This window comes from Puntigrus tetrazona, chromosome 1 (assembly GCF_018831695.1).
Source record: "Puntigrus tetrazona isolate hp1 chromosome 1, ASM1883169v1, whole genome shotgun sequence".
Lineage (NCBI taxonomy): Eukaryota > Metazoa > Chordata > Actinopteri > Cypriniformes > Cyprinidae > Puntigrus > Puntigrus tetrazona.
Window position 1 is genome coordinate 26,083,916 of NC_056699.1, and position 15,000 is coordinate 26,098,915.

At 37.9% G+C, this 15,000-nt stretch overlaps 1 protein-coding gene across 2 annotated transcripts in view; it reads left to right on the top strand.

Moving 5' to 3' along the window:
- Nucleotides 1-12,359, top strand: part of rnf150a (ring finger protein 150a) — a 12,723-nt gene extending 364 nt beyond the window's left edge. Inside the window, exons 1-7 of one of the 2 annotated variants that reach the window (XM_043235444.1) lie at nt 1-350; nt 3,560-3,810; nt 4,112-4,183; nt 4,850-4,932; nt 5,824-5,920; nt 6,008-6,245; nt 8,113-12,359. The exon at nt 1-350 is cut by the window's left edge and continues 364 nt beyond it. In XM_043235444.1, the coding sequence (XP_043091379.1) occupies nt 1-350; nt 3,560-3,810; nt 4,112-4,183; nt 4,850-4,932; nt 5,824-5,920; nt 6,008-6,217 (1,063 nt within the window). In that variant the 3' untranslated portion in view covers nt 6,218-6,245; nt 8,113-12,359. The remainder of the gene's footprint in view (nt 351-3,559; nt 3,811-4,111; nt 4,184-4,849; nt 4,933-5,823; nt 5,921-6,007; nt 6,246-8,112) is intronic. The other variant, XM_043235434.1, reaches the window with a different exon arrangement.
- Nucleotides 12,360-15,000: the final 2,641 nt, after the last annotated feature.

A 15,000-nucleotide genomic window follows, 5' to 3' on the forward strand; every position in this document is an offset into this window, starting at 1 on the left:
GAAGGAGGAGTGGTACACCGCCTTTGTCAACATCACTTACCTGGATCCGGTCACGTCTGAGATAAAGACAGACAAGAGTGAATGTGGCAGATATGGGGAGCACTCCCCTAAGAGAGACGCAAGGGGCTTTGTGTTCATGCCTTCTCTTGTGCAGGACAGGCAGGTGTGTGACGGTAACGCCAAGTTCCCCCTTCCCCATCCCAGCATCCCATGGATAGCGCTCATAGCCAAAGGAAACTGCACCTACAGGGAGAAGATCAGGCATGCTGCTGCTCTCAATGCATCCGCCGTGGTCATTTTCAACGTGGGCTCCAGCAACTCCAATGAGACCATTACCATGCCGCATCAAGGTAAGATGACATGCATTTCTTCATTAATTGACCATTGGGTTCACAGCAAGTGATTTTTTTTACAGCCTTCTTCAAAACGCTGCCTTTTTTGTTTCACAGAAGCAGGAAGCGCGTACAGGTCCGAGGGTGACAGCATTATCCCTTTTTTTGGGGTGAACTATAAAGAAACTGTCATTGAAGTTATTAGAGGGAATAAATAACGGCCGGATTGCTTTTCGGGGTTCATTTAATGTATAAGAAGGACATCCCACCAGTGCAGCAACATGTGATTAGGTCCCTATCGTGGGATTCAAGCTTGACCAGTTTGCATGCGCTATTAATAGTTAACAAGCGTGATGCACTGTATCCTGATGGAAAAACCTATCGAGGTGTGCATGGTCCGTCTACGAACAAGCCTCCTTTGCATCTTTGCCTCAATATTATTTGCACGTTTAACACCAAAAAAAAAGGTTCTGTTAGTTACTTAATTTATTGATCGATTTTGGACAACATTGTTGCAATGCAAAAATTGTAAAACTGCCAAATTATTGCACATTCATGACGTTCCCGACATCCCGTATATATTTCCCAACTGTCCACACTGTCTCATACTTGTATGATTCATTTATTGCGAGAATGAAAATGCATCGGTGCACATTTTGTCTTGACTAACCCTGAAGCGGTTCATCGCCCGACTTGCGAAATCCTCACTCGGTGCTTTTGCAGTCGCTGCAGGTTACTTCATGCTCGATGTAGTGTTTCCTCAGCAGAAGACGTGTCCAGGTCGCTCTGGAGCCCAAACTCGTAAGAATATATTGCATTAAAAACTCGTTAATAGATGTAGATGAGGTCGTTTCATCATTGGAACAGATGCGGAGAAATATATCGCTTGCTCAGCAATGGAGGCAGATGGGTGCCGTCAGAATGAGAGCCAAACAGCTGATTAAAAAACATCACAATAATCCGCAAGACCATCATTGCTTCGGGATCAAATACAAGTCTTCTATGCTTCTTCCATTGAATCAGTAGAGAAACACGCACCCGTCAATCACAAACCGTTTTCAACATTTAGTTTTTGATGTAAGAGAGCAACAGGGCATGGACTTTTCTCACTGGAGAAAGCTTTATCATGTGACCTTTCCGACGGCACCCATTCGTTCGCCGCTGAGCAAGCGGTGGTTATTTCTCCAAAATAAACTCTTGGAAGGCCCGAGTGAACCGTTGCGTTTGCGGGCGGACCGTTAATCTCGAAGCCTTTCTCAAAGAGCTAGTCTGTGCATGTTTCAGTTTGGTAACATTAGTGGAGTTGTTCTGTTGCTCAAACCAACCACAGGAATCTCTCTTGCATTCGATCTCATGGTCAGGGCGTGCTGCTGTTCCCCCCCCCCGTCTTTCTCACTTCCCCAACGCTTTCTCGACCCTTTCTTTCAGGCGTTCTTCTGTTAGTCATGACAAAAGTGACATTATTCGGACACGTCATTCTCCATCTGCCTTTCTAATGCTACAGGGACCGTTCACCCATCGATACGTCTGTCGCCATTAATTCGTCGTTTGTAGCTTTGAAATGAGCAACGCTGGATAGAAGGCGGGAACTTCACGCTCTAAAAAAGAAAACGCTGCGTTCACTGCCGTGCTTGCATTCAAACCTCAAACATATTGTATACGTATTCACCATAAAATAAATAAAAATGACTGAACAAAAGCGTTTACCCAAAAGCTAAGGAGAATATATAGTGCCGGGTTTAGTATTGAAGCAATGTTCAGAAACGGGGAAGCTTTACTAAAAGAGATAAAGATGGTGCGTTAATGACAGCTAGCTAAATTGAAGTTACTGACGGATTACGGACTTTGAAAATTCATTTGCTCATCCTCAAGTTGTTCCAGTCTCGTGTGGGTTTCTTTTTCTCTCCTGAGCTCCAAAGAAGTCGCGGCACCCATTGACTTCCAGAGTGTTTCCCGATGGAAGGTAACGGCGACCAACGACTCGAATTCTTCAAAATATCGTCTTTGTTCGGGTGTGGGACAACTCGAGGGCGACTGTCCGTTTCGCCTCCTGTTTCGCCTCCTTAAGGGTTGAAGTGGGTCATAGGTTTGTCCATAGTTTTGACCTCTGACCTCCTGCTGTCGTGTTGTGATCGATGAAGCTTCTTGAAAGTGTTGCGTTTAACATTAATCACAGGCAGTTTCCTTGCTTGTAAAGGAAGAGCATGGGTCAAGCGCTTTCTTTAGTTTTGTTGTTGTAGATTACGGCCTGCTGTTTTACAGTGTTGTTGTGAGAGTCAGAGATCTAATGGTGCTTGTGATGTTAATGTTTGTCATCCTTTAACTGAATGCACAACTTGAATAATCAAAATATTAGGATTTTTTTTTCTGATTCTATGTGGGTCTGATATACAGTACTCTATTTGACAGACATTTATTTAATTATTCTTTCTCAGTGCATGTATTTATTCGTTTGGGTTTTTTTTTCAGGAGGACTGCTTTTGAAATATCCCGAAATTCTCCTATTTGCGCCTGTTTTTCGTTAAAAAAATATTTTTTTACATTTTTGTTAGCTGAAGTGAAATATGTATGTCAGACTTGAAGAAAATTAAAGACATTAAAGAATGAAAGAAGCTGTTAAGTGCTAAGGTGACAGAAAAAAATATTATAAAAAAAATATATATATATATATTAAATATACACAATTTATATATATATATATATATATAGATAGATAGATATATATATATATATATATATATATATATATATATATATATATATATATATATATATATATATATATATATATATATATATATATATAAAATTGTGTATATTTAATATTAATATTATATATGAGACTGAGAGAGAGACTTTATTAAATATTAAAGGAATAGTTCACCCAAAAATTAAAATTCCCTCATAATTTTCTCAGTAGTTCCAAAACACAAAGGAAGTTATTCTGGAAAAAACATTGGTAACCAGGCGGTTTTTGGACCGCCCAATAGTATTTTTCCGTAGTATTACGTTTTTTCCTTCTCTGGAAGTCAGTAAACGATGACAGAATTGTCCTTTTTGCCTGAACCGTTCCTTTAAGCATTAGTTTTAGGAAATACTTTCTTGATTTTCTGTGCCCCTGAAGCAGAATCCACCCAAATGGAGTACGTTATGTCAGTAGTCTAGAGATCAAAAAAGAGCTGTCTGTGTGTTTTGTCTGTGAGAATTGAACCCTTCGCTGGTTTTAGGCACCGGCGACGTGGTGGTGATCATGATCCCCGAACCCAAAGGGCGTGAGATGGTGGCCCTGCTGGAGAAGAACATAACCGTGGCCATGCACATCAGCATCGGCACACGCAACCTGCAGAAGTACGTCAGCCGCACCTCCGTGGTGTTCGTCTCCATCTCCTTCATCGTGCTGATGATCATCTCTCTGGCCTGGCTCGTCTTCTACTACATCCAGCGCTTCCGCTACGCCAACGCCCGCGACCGCAACCAGGTGCTGCTTCACGACGGCAGATGATCACTTACTCGCCCTCGAGGCGTTTCTTTCCTCTGTGGAAGATGTTTTGGAGAAGGTTCGTAGCCGGGCTGTTTCGGGTCGCCATCGACTTCCACGGTGAGTCTGGTCACGGACCTTCTCCAAAACGTCTTCCTTTGCGTTCGACAGGACGAGGAAATTCGTACAGGTTTGGATCTGCTCGAGGGCGAGCAAATGATGACCGAGTTTTCATCTTTCGGGTGAGCTGTTGCTTTTAGACGGGAGAGGGAAGTCTGAGATTGTCTGTTGTCTTTTGCAGAGGCGATTGGGAGACGCTGCAAAAAAGGCCATAAGCAAGTTGCAAGTGCGGACCATCAGGAAGGGAGACAAGGTTCGCTTCGTTTCGTGTTTTTGGTGGAAATATTTTAGGCCGTTCGCTCCAAGGAATAATGAAAAATCATGCAAAATGGGGTAAAAACGGCTCATATTTTAATTAAAAGAAAGTTACAAGGAATATCCAAAAATATACATTTTTGGTAACATCATAAATGTTTTTACCATCATATTTGCGACCCTGGACCACAAAACCAAGTTGTTGAAGAGGGTCATAAGGGCTTTTTTTTATCATTTATTTTTTGATTGAGATTAATATATCATATCAGGGTGAATAAATAAGCTTTTCATTGATTATATGGTTTGTTAGGACAGGACAATATTTTGAAAATATGGAATCAGAGGGTGCAAAAACAAATAAAAATGGTCCTTGGTAATAAAAAAAAAAATGTTAAAATAAAAATGGTACAATGCATACAAATTAAGTTTTGATATATTCATGGTAGGACATTAACAAGATATTGCTATGGAACGTGATCTTTACTTAATTTGCTAACAATATTTTTAAGTGTAAAATTTGATTTTTGTTTTTGAAGAGGAAACGATAGAAACGCTCAAAATGTGCTGTATGTGTAGCCTGACTGGTGTTTTATGGCTGTGTGAGATCTCATGGATGTGTCCACATGATTTCTCACAACATTATTTATCTGCCCACTGTTTCTAGGAAACCGAGTCGGACTTTGATAACTGCGCCGTGTGTATCGAAGACTACAAACCTAACGATGTTGTCAGGATACTGCCGTGTCGGTGAGATTTCACACAAACATTACAAGACTCCGGCAAAGCAGTAGAAAAATAGTCCTAAAACCGTAAGTAGTTAATCATTGGTGAAGGGGGTGATACCGGCGCATTAAAAGTTCAATCTAAAACTTTGGACGAAATCAGCTCTTCCTCTAAAGCCATTCAGTTTTAATCAGTGAAAGTGAAACTTTAAATGTGTTTCCCATTAGTGCAGCATCAATATGAATCAAAGGTCTCCTTCCTGAAGCATTGCTTACATTATGTCTACTTTATTTATAAGCAATACAAATGTTGAAACTGGAAGTATCTGTGAGATCAACAACTATTAAAATGCTGCACAGCTACTCCAGACACTGTCTTAATGCAATTAATGTATTTAATTAAATATTAAACATTATATATATATAAAATTATTTATTAATTATAAAAATAAAATTAAAAAACTAAATATATATTTAATTAATATATATTTATTTTTGTTTTTAATTAAATTTTTTTACACCAGAGCCTCTTACAGTGTGTATTATTAAGAAACTTTATATATATATAATAAATATAAATATATATTATTATTATTATTATTATTATTATTATTATTATTTTTTTTTGGATTGTCAAGAGAACTGAGAAAAATGTTGAAGCATAATATAAAACTATAGACTTTTTATTTAATTAATCCGATATATATCGCAGAGCCCTAGTTCATAATATATATTTTTAATTTATTAATTTTTTTAGTTTTTTATGTATTTATTGGATTTAATTGCTGCAATGGATAATGCAATGTCCGTATTAATTGGGTTAAAATGCAATGCATAAAAAATGATTCAAATGTTTCGACATGTTTAGTGTTTTCATGTATGTTTAATGTCACTGTGGTGTTGTTGTTGTTGTCAGTCATGTCTTCCATAAGAATTGCGTGGACCCGTGGTTACAGGACCACAGAACCTGTCCCATGTGCAAAATGAACATCCTTAAGGCCCTGGGCATCCCAGTAAGAGCAGAAGCTACTCCATCCACGAGACTTGCATGTAACTTTTCGGTATGCTCTTAATAACGCTGTAATGTGCCACTCAAACAGCCCAATACAGACTGTTCTGATGACATCCCTCCCGATTACGAGATGTCCACCAACCCTGTGACGGGCGCCAGTGACGTCTCGGTGGGCGAGAGCTCGGTGGTCCTGGACCCGGCTGTCAGAACGATAGGCCTGTCGCACGTTTACCACGAGACGGACGTCTTCCCGCAGGCTGGAGAGAGCCGTCACATCGCCAGCAGTGAGTATAGATGAAGCGGCATGTGAGAAAACAGAGGGAAAGGTTAGTAGGTTTAGTCTTTCTCAAGCTGTTTTATGAAAATATGAAAAATAAAAGAAAGAGAAGTATTGAAAAATGATCATGCCGGCATTCAAATGTTTGGAGTCTAAGATATTCATTATTAATTAATAATTATTAATGAATAAGGTCTGCATTTATTGGATTTATTTGGTGCATTAATATTGCGCAATATTATCACAATTTTAAATCACTTAAAATTATTTTAAATTTAAATCATTTATTAATCATTTATAAATATATATATAAAATATATATATATATATATATATATATATATATATATATATATATATATATATATATATATATATATATATATATATATATATATATATATATATATAATAAAGCTTTGCATAAAAAGGTTTTCGACATATTATTTAAACAGAAGAAATAATCAGTGATCTTATATTATTTATATATATATATATATATATATATATATATATATATATATATATATATATATATATATATATATATATATATATATATATATATATATATAATATTTAATTTTTTCCTGAGTAGACTAAAATAAAATTCAAATGCCTTTACGGTTGTATAGAAATGCATTGTTTCAGAGAAGTGCGAACAACAGATGGACTTTCACTTTGTTATTTCTGTGGGGTTTTTAGTTACTGTATAAAATGAAACTCAAAAGAGGAATCCTTCGAAATGAATATCCTAATAAAGATATTTTAGCACATAATGCAAGGATCTGCATGAAAAAATGCTTAGAAAGAACGAGTGTAAGAGGAATTGTAGTTCCAGTGAAATTCCCCTCTCTCACACTGACCTGCACATCTCTGAAATGTGAGTTTAATTATTTTAGTCTGTTCCAGTGATCTTGCATGTGATCTAATTTCAGCTCTCGTATATATAGGTCATTTTTTTGGTACTGGCAGCAAATAAAAGCGCATTCTGTCCCGGTTCTCCCTATCCTGTGCTGCTTCTGTAGCCCACATTAGGCCTTTTGTTCGCTGATGAGACTAGATGATTGCTTTGATCTGCTGCCCATCACTGGTGTAAGCCTGTCAAAATAAACACGACTTGCGTACTTTTTTACAAGCCGTTATTTTCGCAACCCGAAACTCTGAAACTTTAATTAAAGGCGGTTCTGAGTTTACGCGATTCAATTCTCGCCTTTTGGTCAAAATGTAATTTTTTTTACGTCCTAAAATTCTTAGTTTAAATCATGCAAATGAGTTTTTCTCAAAATTGAGTTTTAAGACATCTTAAGACAAAACAAAGGCGTTGGCCTGTTTTAAGATCAGTCAGAGTGAGTTTCTTTGGATTATATGTAACTCTGGCTTTATGTTTCGCAAATCGGACTCTTAAGTTTATATCTTGCTATTATGAGCTTATTTCTCACAGTTCAGAGTTCTCTCAAAACCACCAGATCCGAGTTTAAGTCTAACAATTTTAAGAAAAAAAGTGCAGAATTGGCAGATTTTAAATCAGATGTGAGATCATTTAGAAGTTAACATCTCGCAGATCTCCGTATCTTGAAGTTCTGAGTTTAAATCTTGCCGTTTTGAGCTTTATTATGTGTTCACGTCTCACAGTTCTGAGTCTCTATCTCATTATTCGGACTAGCTCGTATCTCGCAATTCAGACTTTTCTATCAGAATCGAGTGTCTTGCCATTCAGAGTTCCCGTCTCGCAATCCGGACGTTTTAACTCAATTTCGGGTTTACATCGCTGTCATCAGTAGCTCACCATTGAAGACGTCTTTTTTTTTAATTGCTCTATTTATGTTACACTCCATGACTGAAACAAACTTCCTTGCCAGTCCGAAAGCGGCTGCTCAAGCAGGCCTGGTCCTGAATGTTTTGCTCTGTTTCAGGTGAGCACCAGCCGTCCATGAGCACCGACTCGGACACCTCGCTCATCATGCCCGTGGAGCTCGTCCTGTCCGGCGCCGACCCGCAGTCCGACCCAGAACAGGACGACGCCAAGTCTTGAGGTGATTTTTAAAAGAACGCATCAATGCCACCTCCTTCTCGCTGGCTGTGTTGCACTCAACGTCTTCTGTCTCAAGCTTGTGTTACCGGACCGGAAAAGCCACACGGATGGGTTTTTTTGGGGAAAATTTTGGCTGTTTCAACTCCCCTATGGGATCACTGCCAGTATACACCGGGATATATGAATATGTGTCACGCATTACTGAATGTGCGCTACATTTGCTTCGAGTGTCTAAAGCGTGCGCTCTAACCGGTGTCCGATGCTCCTTGTGAGGAATCACCGGGGCTTGTCACACGCATCTCCTCAAACGAGACGGTGCACCTGATGAGTGCTTCGCAGGGCTAAGGCTCCAGGCCACATGCACACTGCTAAATACACTGACCGCTGCATTCAAATCCTAAATGTCCACGCCGTGTTCAAAGCTGCGCGCGTGTCATGTATAGCTTGGAAGTCAAGCACAATGTGGAATGCCGAAAAAATGCAAACTATTATTGATGCACCGAAATTAATTATTTACACAACGCCTCAAACCCAGTTTGGATTTAGTTGAAAACTGAACGCTGAACGTTTACATAATAATCAACTGAATTTATTAAAGGGATAGCCCCTTGAGATCTCATTTTTTTTAAGGGGTCCTGATTTTTCTTTTCTTTTTTGATTATTAAAATAATTCATTTAGAATCCTATTAATCATTTAAACTAATGTAATTAATATTCAGTAGTCAAATAAAAGCAACACATGTGGTATTTTTACATACATTTGTATTGTATAATTACATTTTATTACTGCGCCTGCATTGTCAAAATACACAAATCTGAAAGCACAACATGAAGTAATTATTTTATATGAATTTTATGAGAATAGCACAATACCATCCTCGCAATCACTTTCTATTAAATGACCTATTTTTTGTATATATATCTGTCGGCACATATTTGACCTTTAAGGTATTTCTATATTTAATCAATGAGCATTTTTATTCATATAAGACTATGGATGGCACTCTGTTTTTCACATGCTGTATTTATAAACATTCGTCTGCTCTTTAGAGTTCAGTTCTGAATCTAAACCCCATGATTCATACGCCTGATTCTCTTCCTAAACCCCGCAGTGTGCATGTGGCCTTGTTTCTAATGTTCCTAACGCTCTCCAGAGGCTGCTTCTGCTTTTTGAGAGGAGTTGTTGGTTCGGATTTAAATGTAAAGAAGGGTTAACCGTTTTCTAGCATCTAGGATTTCTCCATTGTGTTCCCAGACATGAAGCTAAAGCTAAAGTGGGTGTTTATTGCAACACCGAACAGAAATTGCAGTCCCAACGATGGACGACGACCAAATAAACGACAAAGATTGTGCTTTTATCTCTGAGATCGCACGTGCACCTTTTACAGGACGCTAGTGAAGGATGAAGGTTAGCGTGCGGCTAGCAGGCCTGTTCGATATGACCGTCTGCTTTTAATCGTGCACAACGGCAAGGTTTTGATAACAAAGGGTTTATTTTTCTAAAAAAGATAAAAGCCAAAAACAAAGGAAGGACGCATATGAAGATAAACCACACCCCTTTTTAGATATTTCAGTTGTATTATTCTAATTATGATCGTAATTTAACTCCGGCGTGTAGAAATAGTGATCACACGTAGCTCGTCAGAGCTGAATACAGGCTTACGGCGTGTCTTTCAACTTTGAATATTTCTTATTTTTAAAAATGCATTCATTAAAATTAAGTTATTTGTCGTTTGCGATGTTTAAATGGTTTCGCTTCAGTCAGGCTTGTCTCAAAACGCACTTGCCCGGTTGAAGTCGCTCTTACCCAGAATGCACTGCGGCGGCGGGACGGGCGAGGAATGTTCAGCACGCTGTTGGTTATGTTTGCGCTGGAAAGCGCTGGGGTCTGTGATCCTGATATTCGTGTTTAACGTAAAGGACGCTGGTTCCAGCTCATCGAGGAAACGTTATTATTCTTTCGAAGAGAGTCAAGCCAAATGAAATGGCGTTGAACGCAAACAAACAAACATTCACATCTGTCAGCCAAAAAGCACATGAGATTTCCCTGAGGTCTGCAGATTTTATTGTCACTTGGGTCTAGCGTGATTTTCTTTTCTTTTCGTTTTTTTTTCAAGATTATATGATAAAGCACTTTTGATTCGGCTCTTATTTAATCGTCGTAACTATATGACGCTGGGCTGCATTCATCGAAATCTTAAGAAAAAACTAAATCTGAGGAGTTTGTCGGAATGAAAGACGTGCAGTTCTTGAGGAAAAAGCCCCGCGTGCTAATAATACATTTAAAAAAGTTCATTAGAAAAAGTGCCAAGTTCTTACAAAAGGAAATCAAAAAGTGAAAATGAGAAAGTTTAAGCGTGCAGTTCTTGAAACGATTTACAAAAATGATTCATAAGGATGTGCGTTTCTTAAAAAATGAACAAGAATTTTAAGAAGTGCATAAGTGTTGGAAAACTTCCAAGGATAAATATTAAGTTGAGAACGCTGAAAAACTCAAATCTTGAAAAAACGATGAAAATTCAAATGATAAATTCTAAGACATTCGAATAACTGTGTTTGAAAAATGTGCAATTATTAAAAAAATTGCAAACGGTTGATTACCATGTTTTTTTACGGATGTTGTTCTTATCTGAAAAAGCACACACAATATTGTCCTTACCACAGGCTCGAGTGCAGGCGTTGCTTTGAACGGTTTTGGGCATTACAACATATTCAAAAGGTTTTTTCTTAAGATTTTCTAAGTGAATTGAGCCCATTGTGTTTTCATCCGTCTGGACTGTCTTGGAATAATTTTGTGAATCCTTTGAATTGGTCATATCTTGCATTTGATATTTATTTTTGGGGAAGTTCATTTGCAGTATTTCCGTGCTGTGCCTTTAAGACGATGTAAACACCCTCTTCATGCAGAACCATGAGTATTTGGATGGATTCATCAAAAAGCATTGAGATCTTCATTTTGGTCTGTGTGTCTGTCTGTCTGTGTGTCTGTGTGTGTGTGTGTGTCTGTGTGTGTGTGTCTGTGTGTGTGTCTGTGTGTGTGTGTGTGTGTGTCTGTCTGTGTGTGTCTGTGTGTGTGTGTGTGTCTGTGTGTGTCTGTGTGTGTCTGTGTGTGTGTCTGTGTGTGTGTCTGTGTGTGTGTGTGTGCACGCTCCGATGTATCAAGCACATGCTGTATATGAGACGACTAGACCCTATATTGTACAGGCACATGATCTCAATAGCATTTGAATGACAACCTCCCTGAATTTGCACCAGATGTCTTTGTGAATGTGGTTTCTGCAGTACGTTTTCCAGTGCAACAAACTTACAGTTGTAATAAATGTTTACTCGCCGCTCTCCTAAACACCAGATCTGATGTTAAAAGCCGGCCGAAGCTCTCCTCAACCGCCTGGCTTCACCCGTTGCACAATTTCCCAGTATTTTACCACTTCCATGTTTTACAAGTCAGAGGAAATGCATTCTTGTTTCCTGTTTGTGGCCAGTTAAACATGCTCGAGCGCTTCATCTGTTTGAACATTGAAAGATGAAGATGCCCTTTTCTCTCTGTGTGGTTTGTTTATAATAGTTCTAATGCTGTTATAATAGTTACGTGCTACACCATTATAAATCATTGCATGTCCAAGATTGCGAGGGGCAATAAATTTCATTGGAGGTTTTTCAGCCGCCACTTTGCCCATTATTTATGTGCTTATTTTTATTATTATTTATGTTTAATTTATTTAGAGTTGTAAGTATTTGACAAGGAAACACCAAAATGCTTGGGCTCTGTCTTATTATAACTTTTCATGAAAGAATCCAGGAGAGAAAAAAAAAAGTCATGGTTTCAATGAAAACATGAATCAGCGTGACTGTTATAAATGCTGATAATAATCATAAATGTTTCTTGAGCAGCACTTCAGCAATGATGCTGAAAATTCAGCGTCGTATCACAGCAATAAATTACATTTTACAATATATTAAAGTAGGAAACTTTTTTTTGTACTGTAATAATATTTTACTGTTTTTACTGTAGCTTTGCTAAAATAAATGCAGACTTCTGTAATGTATAAAAAGCACCGGTGCAATATTTCATCAAACGTGTGAAGTCGGATGGTTTTACTTCTCTATTAAATGCACATTTTTAAAGAAGCTGAACGTGGCTTCTTTCTTTTGTGAAATCTGTTCTGTAAAATAGTTTAATATGCGCTCTTTTCAGCCCTGAACACAGAGGACGGTGTCTTGTCGTTTTATATGGATGCACAGAAACGACGTGCCTCCCCTTTAATGACTCGCACGGTTACGTAACCGTCCTTTGTCTTCCTCTGATGCTTTTCATCGGCGCAGAAAACGCTGTTTCCAAGCAACAGTTAACATAAAGATGACAGGCTGACATCTGCTGCGGGAGCGCAGGGACATCGCTGTGTCAACAGAACAAGAAAAATAAAGTTGAGAGAGAAAGATAAGAAGAGTCTTTCTTTTGCCATGAATCATAAACACATCTTAACGCGTCCGTGAGAGTGAATGTTGATCTCAGGATAAATAACATTTGTTTCAGTTTCAGCTGAGCATTTGAACTTGCGGGGTTCACAGGACGACACACTTGCTCAAAATGAGCCTAAAAAGGCTAAATATTGGGCACAATTAAGATAACGAATCATTTCCAAAATTCGCGCAAAAATAGAATGACATTCAAAGTTGCAACTAAAGTGGATGTGCAAAATATGTGAGAATTAACATAAGTTAATGAATTGCAATAAACAGAATTATTAATCACAATAAGAAAATATTTGTTGTTTAAAAAGCATATAAATCTAATTTTTACATTTTTTGTGTGTTTCAAAAATTATTCATTTAAATATGTAATAGTCATTATAATTTATTTAATAATTGTATATATAGGTTCTCATATTTTGCATTATATTTGCTATTTCTGTCATGTTTTTTGTAAAGTAATTGTATTAACATTTTGTGCTTTTTGGAGAATTGTATATCTATATTATTGTTGTTGTTATTCATCCACAACATAAATTTTATATATATATATATATATATATATATATATATATATATATATATATATATATATATACAAAAATGGCCACAAAACCAAAACACCTTTTTGAGTCTCAAAACAATTTGTTTAAACTAAAGAAAAAAGTAGTCGATGTTGTTTACTAAAACTAAAGGCGAAGCTACCTGGGTGAAAACCGAAAGCGGCTTCATGCAACAGGTCACTTTATTTTAGTTGCAAAATATGTGTCCTAAAAAGAAGCCGAGGGTCTGAACACCTCAGAAACCGTGCTGGTGCCCCTCATGTTTTCTTCAGAACATCTCCTTATTGTTTTATCTAACTTTGGCTGTGATATCAACTGTAATGTCAGTCAGGATGTGCCTCACCCTCCTTCAGGGAAACGCACACAATACCGTTTTTAGTCGTGGCGCGACTGTTTGGGTGGATACCAGAGCGCTTCCTAATCTCTATCAAACTCATACATCAACTCTTTTCCCATTCATGAGCTTTTTCCGATCTTTAAACACAACTTCTGCTTTATAGTCGGATCTGGGCTTTGCGCAGGCCGTTCTAACCCAAAAGCGTGGCCTGGATTTCCGACCTCTTCCTTATTATAGACCTGCAGCCGAGCTGCTCCGCTCCTGCTTGGTTGTTCTATGGTTATGGATGTTCCCTGCGTTGTGCAAACCAGACTTCCCCTGTTTACTTAAAGTCAGTTGGCAGCTGAAAATCCAGATGTCCTGCCAATTTTGGATCATGCCCTTTTTGTCATTTTGTGCTGCATGTCAATAGCTCGTCTCAACGTGTCCCGGCCGGTTCTCCGCTGTCAGATATCCAATGGCTACAATGGAAGACGCATGGTTTTTATCGTCTCCTCAGTAACTCCTGTCAGGCACAATGAAGTCTGCCAGTGATTTTATTACCCTGCTCTACTGACAATAGTTACATCGAGTGGTCATACAGTGTCCCTTGAGTTGTTTCAAACAATAACAGGTTTTTTTCCCAAGAAATATTTTGTGATATCCAGCATACCAACACTGATGTTTTAGCTGATGCAGCTGCCAAAATTGAGGCCTTTGTCCCTACATGATTCTTTGTATGGCAACCCACTTCCTCTTTCAGCAAAACATGCCTTTTAATATCACATTACATCGCACGCCCTGTTGAAAAAAACAATGCAAAAACAATCACAGTAATTCTTAATGGTTTCCATTAAAATGCCATTATGAACCATTAACGCTTTCCAGTAAAACCATTACAAAATTCCTCATACTAGTGTGTTTTTCCAACCGGATTTAATGTCCCACCAGTAGAATCCATCATATACCAGACACCATTATACTTCCAATTAAAACCAATACAATTCCCATTATAACCATAATATAATCCATTACATTTTCTATTGTGTCTTGGGCAGGGTTTTATTTGGTCAGCAGGGATGTTATTTAAGTACGTTTTTTAGGTATGGTTCTTAGCTGGTCATGAGCTAATCCTAAGCAACTAGCTCCTGCTAATAAACCAGCAGTCATGCTTCAAAACATGTTCTGTTTTTATTTTCATAATCTAATCAGAATAACCCAACAGCAGTTTGATTGAGATTAACTGGAATGCACAAAATCTTTAGGGTTTTTTTTGGAAATGTTTAAAAATCTGCTTTTTTCAAAGTAACTATTAACTAGAAAGAATCCGACCGCTGAGAGAAGGAGTCGATTCGAACGAACAGGTTCGCAAAAATGAATCGAACGTTCCAACTCTGCGTATGAGAAGAATCGTTTGATG